The sequence below is a fragment of the Podarcis erhardii genome (genome assembly GCF_964252035.2).
Source record: "Podarcis erhardii genome assembly, chromosome: 2".
Taxonomy (NCBI): Eukaryota; Metazoa; Chordata; class Lepidosauria; order Squamata; family Lacertidae; genus Podarcis; species Podarcis erhardii.
Genome location: NC_138498.1, coordinates 74427850 through 74442996, shown reverse-complemented (window position 1 = coordinate 74442996; position 15147 = coordinate 74427850). Strand labels below are relative to the sequence as shown.

The 15147-nt window shown below is 42.3% G+C and overlaps 1 protein-coding gene across 3 annotated transcripts in view; it reads left to right on the top strand.

The window, feature by feature from the left end:
• Window positions 1–15147, top strand: part of DCAF1 (DDB1 and CUL4 associated factor 1) — a 57313-nt gene that overhangs the window by 33254 nt on the left and 8912 nt on the right. For all 3 annotated transcript variants that reach the window (XM_081850461.1, XM_081850460.1, XM_081850459.1), the window contains exons 18-23: window positions 2341–2574; window positions 3556–3649; window positions 4585–4689; window positions 5578–5651; window positions 5873–5977; window positions 14582–14834. In XM_081850461.1, coding sequence (XP_081706587.1) covers window positions 2341–2574; window positions 3556–3649; window positions 4585–4689; window positions 5578–5651; window positions 5873–5977; window positions 14582–14834 — 865 coding nt within the window. The remainder of the gene's footprint in view (window positions 1–2340; window positions 2575–3555; window positions 3650–4584; window positions 4690–5577; window positions 5652–5872; window positions 5978–14581; window positions 14835–15147) is intronic.

Below are 15147 nucleotides of genomic sequence, written 5' to 3'. Positions count from 1 at the left end.
GGAAGCTCACCCCGCCGCGGGGATTCGAACCGCCGACCATGCAATCGGCAAGTCCTAGGCACTGAGGTTTTACCCACAGCGCCACCCGCGTCCCCTAGCCTAGTTGATTCATCATAAAGGACATTTTCTGGATTGTTTCCTAGGACACATCCACCTGGAAATTATTCCCCCCCCCCAATATATAATTTAATGTTTCCTCGTTGGTTTAAAAATAAATTGTTAGAGATTTTAAAGAGAATCTGTACTTTATTTTAGGGTGAATAAAAATGAGCCAATAATTTTACTTTTCTAGTATAACATATCAAATATTCTTTGTTCTGAGGAGTTAGAAGCAATCTGAAGGTGGCAGTGTCAAGCAGAGTTAATCTCGGGGACTGTCTTACTTTAGGAAGACAAATGTCATAAAGCATAAATCTATTCAAATTCTTCACAATTTTCCTTGCCCTTTTGTTGATTTCCCTATATATTTGCATTTAAACAAAGTATTATTTCTATGTTGCTCTGCTGTGTTCTTTATCTTAGCCTTCAAAAGAAATCTGATCTTACCTCATGATCCGGTCATTTGGGAGGCAACAGGCTAAAAAAATGTATTCTTAGCTTCGGCAAAGGGAAATTAGTGTTTAAAGGATCCCGTACATAAAATGTATCTGAGAGAAGGGTAAAAGAAACAAATTCAAATATTCAGAGTACGGTTTGATTTCCAGTTAAGCATCTATATGAAAATAATTTTAAAGAAAACAAGTCTGCAAAAATCTTTTTAGCATATATGTCAGAATGGTAACTTTTCATTTTGTGACGCTTTTTCCACCATGTGGTACATGGAATCCTTTATGGTAGACTGTTTCATTGCCCATGATCCCTAATCTCAATTAGGGATTTTCCCCCCCTGTAATGGATCGAGACTTTGCACCACAGTTTTCTGAGCAGCAGCCTTTACTTCTTGGTCAGTTTGCACATTCTCTGGCAATTAAGAAAGAAATCGTAAATGAGCAGTAGTGGATGCGCTCCTTAGGTTACACTGCTCTAGAAACTTCATGCATTGCCAGTTTGGATAGCTTACACGACTTGTGAAAGGTTGTTCTTGGTTGACTCGTTTAACATTTGAAGCAATCTCAGAAAACATTCCTGTATTGAAGCAGAATGTACAAATTGGCAATATTACTATTTAGTATCAGCTGTGAGCAAAGTGCTACACAGAGCGCAGAAGTAAAAAGGCAGTGAATCTGCAGCAATTTATGAAAAGCAGCTGAAATAAAAATTAAATTGTTTTCTTAAATTTACAGCACACTGACCCTGTAGCATGTTAAAAGACTAGCATATTTTTATGGCATAGGCTTCTGTAGACTAGGATCCATCTTATAAAAGCTTATTCCATCATCAATAGTCTTTAAGGGTGCTACAAAATTCTTAACTGATTTTGCTGTGACATGCTAACATGGCTACAACAATGGAACAACACAGGTTTGGTCCTTTGTCCAATAGGTTTGTTTCTTTAGTTATTAAGAAAAACAGTGTAGTGCCATTTTACAGTGTTTTTTTATTCTTTTGCTGCTTTTTAAAAAGAGGATTGTGTAAATTTAAAAAACACTTGGTTGTTGAGAGTATCAAGGTATAGGAAAAATGATTTAATTCAAGAGCTAGGAAATAAATGCAGGGGACTCTTTGATACTTGTGAAGTTCCTGCTACTTGTTTTCCCTGATTGGTGACTGTGGCAATCTAGTAAGAGACAACCCTTCTTAGAATTCTTAAAATGTACTCCTAACATGGCAGTAGGTAGCAATGCAAATAATTCACCTACTGTTACATAAGCTTAGCAAATGAAGCATACCATCTGCCTCTTAACCTTACTGTAGGTAGGCTTTACGCAGTACAGTGGACCCTTGGGTTACGTTACCTTCGGGTAACATAACTTTCGGGTTGTGAACGTGGCAAACCCGGAAGTGGGTTTGCCACCTGCACAGAAGCGCTCTACAGTGCTGTGCGCATGCACAGAACAGGCGCCTCCAGTTACCAAGATTTTGGGATATGGCCGGGCCTCTGGAACAGATCCCATTCGTAACTGGAGGTACCACTGTCGTAATGCCCTTTGATTTCTCTCTAACCCATTAGTGTCTGTAATGATTTCTGGGCATTGTCAGAATACAGAATGAATTCACTGAGCACTCCCACAGAGACTGATCATGAACTTGTAAATTCTTTTCATGGTGAATGAGCAAACTCAGGGCAGGTGGTTGTCTGCAAAAAATGATTTTGACACTATTGCACATACTTTTGTTCTCTTTAGATGCAAACGAATTGCAGATCTTGACTATTTTCTTTTCTTCTTTTTAATCCAAAAGATCTATGATATTCAGACTGGCAACAAGCTGTTAACTCTGTTTAATCCAGATCTTGCAAACAACTACAAGAAGAATTGTGCCACTTTTAACCCCACAGACGACCTTGTCTTAAATGATGGCGTCCTTTGGGATGTCCGCTCTGCACAGGCTATTCACAAGTTTGATAAATTCAACATGACCATCAGTGGTGTTTTTCATCCAAATGGGCTGGAAGTCATAGTCAACACAGAAATTGTATCCTTTGTGCCTGAGCTGTGACTCACACAATGATCTTAAGGAGGTTGGCGTGCTGAACAAATGATTGCAGAATGTGGTGTAATGTTTCTTGTTTTATCAGATGAAGTGCAATAATAGGATTCTTAAAGATAGGGCAGTAGCTTGGATTAGTAAGTTTGTTGGCTACACATATTGCAATGCCAATTTGGGCCCTCCTGTTCAAAGTGGCTAGGACAAAGCACTTTGCAAGGCAATGTTGTAAAGTCAAATTCAGAGAGTCATTGTTATCTGATTCTCAAATATTAATGAGGGTGGCAGTTCGGAATTGGGCCAGGGAGGAAGATTGGACAGTCAGACCTAAGTGTAGGAGTAGACCAGCCTTCTGTATCCTAGTGCCATCATCCCTGATCTCATAATGCAGACCATTGGCCATGCAGGTTGGCACTGACGGGAGTTCTAGTCCAAAACAATGACACTTGCTTGGAGAAGGCTGGGCTAGAGGAAGTCCTAGATACTGGGAAGTCCTGCTTGATCTTGGTGGCAGCTTTGCCACTGGCGTTTTCTGTAACATCTACCAACAATATATTTGGCATTAAAAGGTAAAGGGACCACTGACCATTAGGTCCATTCGTGGCCGACTCTGGGGTTGTGGCGCTCATCTCGCTTTATTGGCCGAGGGAGCCGGCCAGCATGACTAAGCCGCTTCTGGTGAACCAGAGCAGCGCATGGAAACGCCGTTTACCTTCCCGCCAGAGTGGTACCTCTTTATCTACTTGCACTTTGACGTGCTTTCAAACTGCTAGGTTGGCAGGAGCAGGGACCAAGCAACGGGAGCTCACCCCGTCATAGGGATTTGAACTGCTGACCTTCCAATTGGCAAGCTGAAGGCTCTGTGGTTTAACCCACAGTGCCACCCGCGCCCCATTATTCACATGCTAATTGCTGCTGCAGGTATTGCAACAGGTGATTGCGTGGATTCTTCCCTAACACGTTCCCCAGTGGGACCTGCGAACTTTCCACTTGCTACACACAGTGCCAGCCTTGGATCAGTGCCGTGTCGTCTTCAACCATACTGGAACAGTCATGTATGGAGGTAAGATGCCCATTAGTAAGATGCCTGTTCCTATGTTACTTTGTGGTAGTTAACAAAAACATACACAGTCAAGGCATGCAGAATTGCATGTTTTGTCACTAAAAAAAAAAAAGGCTCCTGGCTCAGCTGTGTGAGTACAAAGTCTTCCTGCAGAGTTCCAAAGGTGGGCTGAAACTTGGCAGCGGTTTGACTGACTGGTTAGTTTCTGCTACTTGTAGAAATACAGAAGGGATGCTTGCTAGTTCCTGGGGTACTTGCATATATGTTCTGATTGGTTCCTCCTTCTCATTTTCTAGCACTTCTTGCTGTTACCCTGATATCTCATTCCCTCTTCCAGATTATCCGTTTCCCCACTTGTTCCTTCCTCTTCCTTCCAATTCAGCCTTACTCACCTACTCAGTTTTCTTTGCTCTCAAGCCCATCCTTCCCAACTCAAAGCCTATGCATACTTATTCAACAGGTAGCTCAAATTCTTCAGAGAAAAACGCTACAATTTCTCTATCCTTTTTCTGAATATGCCAGTCCATTGGTCTATGGCAGCCTTCTTCAACTTGGTGCTCTCGAAATGTTTTGGATTACACTTTTCTTTAGCCCTAGCCACCATAGCCCAAGGGTCAGGGGCTATGGGATTCATAGTCCCAAACATCTGGAGGGCACCGGGTTGGGGAAGGCTGCTCTAGTTGGTTCCATTCTCCTTGTTTCAGTGTCACATGTCCTTTGCATGCAGAAAGCACCAGCTTCAGTCTCCCACATCTCCAGGTTGGGCTGGCAATGCCACCTGCCTGTAACCATGGAGAGCTGCTGCCAATCAGTGTGTACAGTACTGAGCTAGATGGACTATTAAGCTGGCTCAGTAAAAGGCAGCTTCCTATGCTCCTAAAACAATTTTAGACCATCAGAAATGGCTTACTTAAACACCTTTTCCCCTTGATCAGCAATGTTGCAGGCCGACGATGAAGATGATCTTCTGGAAGAGAGGATGCGGAGTCCCTTTGGATCATCTTTCAGGACTTTCAATGCAACAGACTACAAACCAATTGGTAAAGATCATGCTTGCGCTTACCTGAATTTATATTGAGCAAAACTACGTACAGTGGTACCTCGGGTTACATACGCTTCGGGTTACATACGCTTCAGGTTACAGACTCTGCTAACCCAGAAATGGTACCTCGGGTTAAGAACTTTACTTCAGGATGAGAACAGAAATCGTGCTCCGGCAGCACGGCGGCAGCGGGAGGCCCCATTAGCTAAAGTGGTGCTTCCGGTAAAGAACAGTTTCAGGTTAAGAACGGACCTCCGGAACGAATTAAGTACTTAACCTGAGGTACCACTGTATATTACTTTCACTTCCTTTGCAGAAAGCTTCTAGCTTGCTTCCTGGAGAAACGGCCATAGATATCATTACACCTCCTTTTAAGAATGCAGTTGTGGTTCAGCTTCACCAAAAAGGATTTCCTTGTGAACAGCTAGGGAAAGAAGGGGTTGCCCCAAGAGGACCAGAACCCTCCTCCCCTGTCTATATATGTAAAACAAGGCAATGCTTTGAAATCATGCTCATCATGGAGAGATTTATTAAAAGGTTACACTATGCCTGATATGTTTTTGCCTGTAGCTTTGAATGAATCACACTGTTAGTGCAAGAAAAATGTTTTTGCTCTGAAGAAGGTGATAGACTGTTAGGCACATGGTTAGCTTAGTCAGAGCATAAGATTATTAATCTCAGAGTCGTGGATTTGAGCCCCATGTTGGGCAAAAGATTCCTGCGTTACAGAGTGTTGGACTAGATGACTCTTGTGGTCCCTTCCAACTTTACAATTTGATGATTTAATACATTTCTCAATTTTTTTGAGGTTTTCTTTGTTTCTTTTTTGGCTTTCAGCATCTTTTGTCTTGGCTAAATGTGGATTAAAACATGTGTTCTTTTCCAGCCACCATTGATGTGAAAAGGAACATATTTGACCTGTGTACAGACACAAAGGACTGTTACTTGGCGGTGATTGAGGTAAATGTCTTTTTCTTGCATTACAAGAACCAAACAAGGTAATCAAACAGCTGTTCAATTGTAAGAGTAGGTGTGTAACTGGGATGGAGAGGAGATGATGATGATGATGATGATGATGATGATGATGATGAAGATGCAGCAGGTGGTGTTGCTGAATTTGTCAGTCCAGCATGTTGGATGGAAGCTAACCTACCATACTTGGTATCTGGTTCCTGTTTCAGAACCAAGGAAGCATGGATGCCATGAACATGGATACTGTCTGCAGGCTCTACGAGGTGGGCAGGCAGCGTTTGGCAGAAGATGAGGAGGATGAGGAGGAAGACCAGGTAGCATATACAAAATGTCTGCTTTGTTAAACTTTTTAGAAAAGCTTTGAAAATAGCTTTTAAGGGTGGTATCCAACTAACATCTTGGGAAGGAAACCCAGAACAGATTTGTAGGGTGGGGTGCAAGGAGTTGTGCAAGTGGGGATCCCTGGGCTGATGAAACACACTGCGTAGCACTACACTGGGTGCAACCCTAAATCTTGATTGTATATTATTTATCTTACATTTATTGTATATTATTTATCTTTGTTATAACAGACAGCACACTAAAGCAATTTTGAGTTGAGTTCTGATGAGTGAAGTACCTTGTATTTGTTGAGCTGCAAGCAGGAACAGATTTTTGGTGTCCCTTTTTTGCAGTAGTGATATTAGTTGTTTGTCTTCACTTTTTTTTTGTTAATTGCTTTTACTATGTTAATAAGTGATTGAATGAATCAGTCGCAGCATGCCTAAACTAAGCAACCAAATGGGTGGCTCTGTTCAGGAGGTGAATGAGAAAAGAGAGAGTTATTAATATGTCTTCTCGTGGTGATTTATGGATTTTCCTGGCACTCACACAGCAGCTACATTTCCAACAATCAAATAGGTGGACTTCCCTTGCAGTGCGCCAATGCATACTGTGGAAATGAATCCAGAGCTGCTTAAGAGATTCTGCTTTTTCCTTGTGTATTAGGACCATTGTTTCACAGATATACTCTATTGTAGTTAACTCTTAAAATGGCTAAAATACTGTTGCTGCTTAGGGTTGCAGAAAGTAATGTGACTTCCTAAGTTTGGCCAAATGATTAATAAAAACGATTCTGTATGGTTGTTGGTTAGATTGTTTTTGCTTGTTTGTTCCAGGGTAGAAATACCATCAGTGTTTACAATAGAAACAAAGTCAAAGCTGCAGTCATGGCAGAGGAAAGTTGAAACCTTTTTCTTTTTGCTTAACTCAGAATAAAATTACTTTGCTTGGTTTCAAGGTATGTCATTTAGATTAGGATGCTCGGAAACTTTCCCATTGGGCAGTTATTTGCTCTTTTATTGTAAGGAGGGGTGGAATTAAATATTTTGTCTGTTCTTGACCTCATATAATCCATTTAAGTGAATGCTTATTGTTACACCCACCCATCAGAAACTCCTACGTCCCCAGTCCTGATGTGAAAGTTGAACGTTTTCCTCAGGCAGCAGATAGCTTTACATTATAAGTTCAAATGTTGGTGTTTCAATTTGTTTTGAGTCTTGGGGAAATCGGCTCTGCATCTCTCTTAATTAATTTTTCCAAGTACTAAGTTGTTGCTTTAAACCATGGTTGTTCAAGCAATGGAGCTATGAGATCAGAGCCAATGGTGGCTCCCCAGAGGTGCCTAGACCTGGTGGCACTTCTTTGCTTTACAGCAGTGATTTTGGCGCCCTCGTCTGTTCATGCTTGCTTGCTTCCTGCAGAATAAATGGACAAAATGAGGTGTCAGATGCAATGAGTTGTCAAGCCTGGAAGAAAGTCTGTCCATCTGTATAGAAGCCCCTCTCATTTGCTAGGGGCATGCTGGAGGGTAAGCCACAAAATAAAAATAAAGAATGATTTGAGCAAAACAGTGTTGTATGCAGGGAGTTGGAAGAGATGACCCTTAGGGTCCCTTCCAACTCTACAGTTCTATGAGTCTATGATTATTTATAGGAAATTGGCAGGTTTGTGTGTAAGCCCCCCCCCCCACCCCCCAGGCTTTAGTAAACCCTGTTCTTACAAGTTGTAGTTACAATTTCAGCCCCACATATTTTCGGTACTTCTCCACTGCTGCTCTGCAAGGTATTCAGAGTTATTCTTAATTTTAAGAGAGATGTTGTCTTTTGGAGCCAAAATGCTAAGAGTTATATCAGAGCTTAGTAGTTTCTGTTCCTGCTGTTTTGCTAGCTGTTTTGCTGTCTCCCGCTGCCAAAGTAGAAAGCTTAGCTACTGCATTGCCTAGGGGTGATTACGTAGTGTAGAGCTAAACTGGAAAGGAGGAAGAGATAAGACATCACAAAATAGAGGAGCTGTGTGTTGTGAGGTGTGTTCCCTGCCACTTCCTGTACAACTCTTTGGAGCTGTGCCAATTTTTCTAGCTCTTCATTTGCCATTTGGACTGCCAGGGATGAGAAATGGGGACTACCAGTGTTTCTGAAACTTGAAAAAAAAGTGTTCTGTCTGGAATCACTCTTGGTCTTCTTCCATCAAGTAGGCCTTGGGTGGATGAATGGTTCTTAGTACTGTATGGCTCCCTTAGTTGAAGCCCCCTGCCCCCCCCAGCTAACCTCTGTCTAGCTTTTAGGTACAGGATTTCCCCATCTTGCTTTGTTCACTATCTACAGTTGGAGGTATTGGGGGTCAGGGGGTAGGTCAGGAAAATTGCCAGCTTCAGGAGAGAGGCAAGTGCTGATGCTTCTTCCACCTTAGTTCTTTCACATCCCTTGGAGACATCTGCCTTTAAGAGCATCATGTCAGTGGCCAAGATCAACCTTTTCCATAGTTCAGCTATTGACACGCAACCCGGAAACTGGATAATGTTCAGTCTGTGGAGAGAGGTATGGGTCTTGGCCATGACCACCGTTCTGTTTAAATGGTTGCATCAAGTATCCAATGCCAATTGGAAGCAAGTTCTTCGCGTTAGAAGACCACCCTGTTCTCAAGAGTGTGGGATAGCTGGTTACTAAGTAATACCTGAAAGCTACTCTCCACGTGTTCAGGGCATTCTCAGCTGAGCCGAGTCTTAGCATCCAACTTGTTCTGTAGTGCAGCCCAGTTTGTGTGGTGCTCCCATAGTGTCAATAGCTGGTGTGGCCACTCTACCTCAGTGGTACATAGATCCAGCCACTCTTGCCTGTTAGTCTTGCTCAGCGTGCATAATGCAGTACAGTGGTGCCTCGCAAGACGAAATTAATTCGTTCCGCGAGTCTGTTCGTCTTGCGGTTTTTTCGTCTTGCAAAGCACGGCTATTAGCAGCTTAGTGGCTTAGAAAAAGGGGGGGGGGGAGGAAAAAAACTCGCAAGAACTCGCAAGACGTTTCGTCTTGCGAAGCAAGCCCATAGGGAAATTTGTCTTGCGAAGCACCTCAAAAGACGGAAAACTCTTTCGTCTAGCGAGTTTTTCGTATTGCGAGGCATTTTTCTTGCGGGGCACCACTGTACAGTTAAGTGGCTGAGACAGATTGGGGGCTTGTTGGCAAAAAGGGATGGGCCTATGCATGTGGCTTACCTGACTTCTGCCAATAAATCCTTCCTTTGAAGCATGACATGGTGACGTCTTAGGGCCTCACAGGGCTGTGATGAAAGTGATCAAGAAAAACCCAGGTCCTACCACCTTTCCTATAATAGCATGCTATGGGTTAAACGATTCTGAATGGCCCCATCCTTTTTATCATCTGCTAGAATGGAAAGGTAGCTAATGTAGGTAGCCTTGCAGAGAGATCCAAATTATTTATAAATGCAACTATTTGAGGAACTTGATATGGATAACTGCAGGTGAGTCTAAAATCCCTCTTAGTGCAGAGAGCAGGTGGTCATCTTAAGCAAGAGATGCACTCACTTGTGACAAGCTGTTCCAGCCCATAATCATTTTCAGTGCACCGTAATTCAAGGCTTCTTTTCCTTTCACCCATGTTGTTCTCATTGGGAGAATTGAGGCATTGTGCTTGGTGTAGCACAATAGACTTTTGTGAGGGGTATAGTCATCTGAACTGTTAGATTATGGACCTTAATTGCTTGTTACTTGTAAGTGGATGTTTTCTTCTCTAGAATAGTGACTTTGAATACTTAAGACTTTGCCTTTCCGAAAGGAAAACAGTATAGCACCTCTAAAAGGTAGGCCTGAATATCCACAGCAGCGTGGTCTGCCACATGCAGCTCTTGAGGCCTTTTTGGGCAGTCTCTGGCAACGTTTGACGCCCCTTCCCACAGCCCTCAAGCTGCCTTCCCAAAGCTGGATAAACACCCAATAAAAAATAATAAACAAGTACCAAATAAACTGTCCCCACAGGTACATAAATTAGCAGTTGATCAGCAATCACTTAACAGTGTAGTAAGCTGATACTGTTGGCAGAACTCTAATGGCTATCCACAGGTGTACTTAATCACATACAATTCCAGGACATTTAAAGATACAGTATCCAAAATCAAGCACGGTATCCAAGCAATTCACAACTGACCATTTAATGCCCAAATATTAGTTTTTCAACGACTAGCTCACTATGGATCACTTTGTACACACAATTAACTAAAACTGAACAGATTTACCCCGTAGCAGAGTTTCAGTATAAAGGCATGCCTGACACATTTAACAGAAGTGAAGCTAGTAGTGTAGGACTTTTGAAAAATCTAATTGGTTTAGTATTAATTTATGAATTATGAGTGTGTGGGGGGTTTTTTTGGAGGGGGGAATAAAAGGTTGGCCTTAAGTTTGCCTTGTCTGGGAGCATCAGATGCTGTCCTATATCAGATGAAGCTATTTGTCTGTATAGCTCAGTGCAGTCTGTACAGGTTGGCAGTCACTCTCCAGGGTATCAGGATATTACCTTGCCTGCTGCTACCTGGTCCTTCTAACTGGAGATGCTGCCTGGGACTGAACCTTCTCCAGGCACAACAGGCACACTCTGCCTTTGGGCTAAGGGTCACTCCCTGAATTTGCTGCCTAAAATAAAGGCAAAACGTGTGTTACATATCGAAACAACTTTTGCAACTTACGGTAGATAAGTGGTTACTGTTTTAACTGGCTAAAGCTGTAGAATGGCAATAACTGTGTTTTATCTCTTCACCCCAATTTGGCATCTATGACAAATTGTTTGCTGTGTTGCGTGTGTCCCATCTATCCATGTCTTCTGGGTCTGCATAGAAGCCTATGGTAAGAATCTTGCTCAATGTGTACTAATATGCCTAGTCAGTTCTGCGTCTTGCTTTCAATGACCCATGAGGAATTTGAATGTACACAGTGGTACCTCTGGTTGCGAATGGGATCCGTTCCAGAGACCCGTTCGCAACATGAAAAGAGTGCAACCCTCAGTGGCGTGTCTGTGCATGTGCGGGTTGCGATTCACAGCTTCTGCTCATGCACGTGATGTCATTTTTGCACTTCTGCGCATGTGCGAGCGGCGAAACCCGGAAGTAACCCTTTCCGGAACTTCCGGGTTGCCGCGGGACGTAACCTGAAAGAACGTAACATGAAGAAAACATAACATGAGGTATGACTGTACTTGGATTTTGAAAGCTAAAGGTAAAAAAAAAAGCCACTAAAATATTTTTGTCTGGAGCACATTCTATAATGATCAAAGAAGCAAATGAACTCAAACTTGGTGTGGGTTGAGGAAAGGATTAGGGATAAGGTAAAGTTGTGAAGGCCTGGGGGGAGAGGAACTGTTTCTCTCCCCCACCCATCCCCATTTTTTTTCTGGGTATTCATGCCTCCACAATAAGGTTTGGGAAAGACACAGGAAGGAAAGTAACAATACTGTTTCTACTTTAGTACTGGAAAAGCAGTAAGACTATTCAGAGAGGGCATAGTTTTATTTAATACATTTCCTCCTCACCTTTTAGGGCAGCCATTAAGATGAACATACATTGTGATTAAATGAAGGATAACAAACTTTATATGAAATTGAATTCATTTATTGCAGATTGGAACGTATAACATAATAGTAAAAACACATTCTGTGAGGGAACTCCATTTATATTTTATGTAAAGATATATACAGGCTGGTACACACAGATGTGTATGTATAGTTGTGTATGTCTGTAGAAGCAGAATAATTGGATTTATTGGCTGCAGATGGTTTGGATGTAGCAATAAACCATGGTTTACAGTTACGTTCATGAATTTTGGGCTTACGTGCTCCCTCTCTCACCTCTCTTTCTCCAGTATAGTTGCAAGGCGATTGGAATTATTGTTTGTGTGGACTTACCTAATGTAGACCACAAATGAAGCCAGGTGAAATTGTGGTCAAATGTGTTGAGGAACCTCTGTTCCGTTGTTGTATGTTCCATCTGCTGTTAAGAATTTTACGTCTTCACTCGAGTTCTCAAGAGACTAAAAGGGTGGGAAATGATGCTTTATAAAATAAGAGTCACATTCTCATAAAAATAGTTTAGCTTTTCTGTGGCAGAGAACAGTTAAGCTATAGAAGGAATATAGACTCAGTATTACAGAATAATTTTAAGCCCCAGTTAATGGAAGGAAACATAAATTAGGATAAAGAAAGAGGTCATGGTAGAAAGGGAATTGATTTTCCTGAAACTTGGTATTTTTCAGGAGCTGTTTGACTAGAGAAACTCTCGCAAGGTGACTTTATGTACATACTATGGGTTGAATGCAGAGTTGGTCATACATAGTAGACTTGTTAAAACCAATGAGACTTAAACAGCTATACTTTACAAACCTAAGTTTCATTGATTTCAGTGGGTTTACTCTGTCTGGATCCAACTCTATGCTGCTGTAGGGTCTAGAAGAAACGTAAAGGAACTATGAAGACTTCTTATTCAGATGTATTGTGCAGGAAGTGCTTGGGAGTGCTTGGGAGATGTAGTACTTTACAATTACTAAGTGTTATTTTTCGCCTATTGATCAAAAGCCAGATTTTTATTTGTACGGTACAACTTGTAGTTTACCTGTAGGCCTAGGAAGAGAAGTTTCTCTCTAAAGAGGCATCCCTCTCCTCTTCCAAGACATGGATTCTAAAACATTTTCTTCTACCAACCAGTATTGTTGGGATGCATTTCTAGTCTGAGGAGTTCCCGTTGGTTAATAATTTTGTGATTAGGACCTGCTGTTTTTTGCGTTGTGAGGTGGTCAGCTGCATGGAAACAAAGTATAGGAATATAATAGGATGGGGAGATCTGCTTTCTTTTCATCACCCGAGGTATGCTTTTCTTTATAAATGCATTCCTGATTCTCGTGTTCTTGAAGATTCAGGATACAATATTACTGAATGGGAGGTCCTTGACTCAGTCCTGTTTCTCTGCAAGCTGGAAAAGACTCGGCCAGATGTTTTCCCACACAGGGTGCCTGGCATATTCTTGACCAAACAAGGGTGTGTTTCACTGAGAAACTTGTAAGCTTGTTTAATCGGAATCTCCTTCCTTGTAACATCAGGAAGAACTTTCTGATTGTAAGAGCTGTTCAACTTTGGAACTGTCTCGCACAGGCGTTTGTGGACTCTTCTTCCTTGGAGGTTTCTAAGCAGAGGCTGGATGGCCATCTGTCATGGATGCTTTAGCTGAGATTTCTGCATTGCAGGGGGTTGGACTAGATGACCCTTGGGGTCCCTTCCAACTCCTCTACAGTTCCATGATTCTAGTGTGCATTTGTTGAAGGCTTGTGAGATTTGAATATATATACCATAAATAAAACTTAAAGAACTAATAATCACTATTTGCTGTCATTGATTGTACGTTACCGGATTGTGCTTAGAGTGTGAGTTTTGGAGTGCATAATACCTGTCACTTCAGCTTTGTCCGTTTGTCTGTATGCAGTCTTGAAGAAGGTGCGTGCTGAACAGGGTGAAATGAAACTTCAGGTGTGAATCTTTTAATTACAATAGCCAGCAACTAACACTTATTTTTCTTAGGTGATTGCAGGTTCAGGTGGATTGCAAACAAAGCAAGCAACCAGGAGACCCTTCCTGGGCTCTGGAGGCTCTCATTAGATCTCACAAGGCCATCTGAAACAACCTTTTTAAACACACACACACACACACACACACACACACATATGAGAATAACATGCAACGGCAGAAACAGTTTTTCAAGCTTTGCTTCCAGGGCTGTGGGATGGTCGCACAAGGCCTCGGGGGTGCTCCAGTGAAATTTTGTGGGGCTGTCTCATGAGATCTTGGTATGGCCCTGATCTTGAGAGATTTCAAATGGCGAGGGTGGCTCTGGGTGTCATTCTGACTTTGCACAATGTTGCCTTTGCACGTGGACCACCCAGAATGTACATTACGGGCCTACTATATTCTAACAAGTCCTGATGATCTTGTTGAGAAGAAGTGGCATTGGGAACCTAGTTCTAGGAACCCTTATCTCTGTTAGCAACTAATCTTAGCAAATGGGTGGCATTCAGTTTGTGTGCATGTGGATTGTCTTTTCTTCTCATCAGTGGGAACTAGCCGTGTGTGGAAAGCATAAGAAATTTGTCAGTGCTTGTCTCTAGTACAGTTACTTTCCTCATTAGGACATAACGGAGATCAACAACAACAAAACCCACACTCAGGATCACCCTCTCATTCACAAAACCTCTCTCTCCTCATTGTTTCACCTTGAATGGGATTGATGTTATGTAGGGCAAAACCAGATTAAGCTCTTTGCCAAATATCCTGTTCTGTGTTGTCTTTTGCTGTGTTGCAAATAACAGCTTTTAAAATATTGTACTGACTAGTTCAAGGTAGTCAGGCTTCTGTTGAATTGAGAAGCACATACAAAGGCCATGTGGTGCTAGCTAACAACCTTTTGCTCACGTAACAATAAAAATACATTTTAAAAAAAACCCTGAAGAGGGATGTTGTTCAGGTGGAGCCAGTGGCAGCACACGTATCTCTGTTACGTTGCTTTCAGCCCTTTCAGCCTTTGTTTATTTTAATGGTTTTCTTGATATCTCTTCAGGAGGAGGAGGAACAGGAAGAAGATGATGACGAGGATGAGGATGACACAGATGACCTTGACGAGCTGGACACTGACCAGCTTCTAGAGGCTGATCTGGAGGAAGAGGAAAACAACGAGAATGCAGGAGAGGATGGAGAAAATGACTTCTCGCCCTCTGATGATGAGGAGCTGGCCAACCTGCTTGAAGAGGGAGATGAAGGAGAAGATGAAGACTCTGACGCTGATGAGGAAGTTGAGCTGATCCTCGGTGATAGTAAGTATACATAGGGAGAAATTAACTCTTTGGGGGATTCCAAAGGGTTAAAAGGTCCAGGGCAGACCAAAGGTACCAATCTGAAGAAGTGTGCATGCACATGGATGCTTATACCCAGAACACACTTAGTTGGTCTCTAAGGTGCTACAGGTTAAAGGTAGTGTAAGCACTGCACTGCCTAGTGTGCAGGTCAGATTCCTTGGTCCCAGATTCCTGAATTAATTTTAGCTAACTCTTATAGGACAACAACTCCACTCATGTGACAAGCCTGATAGCTGTGCATACAGGTTGTTACTTGGCGGCATGATGTTTG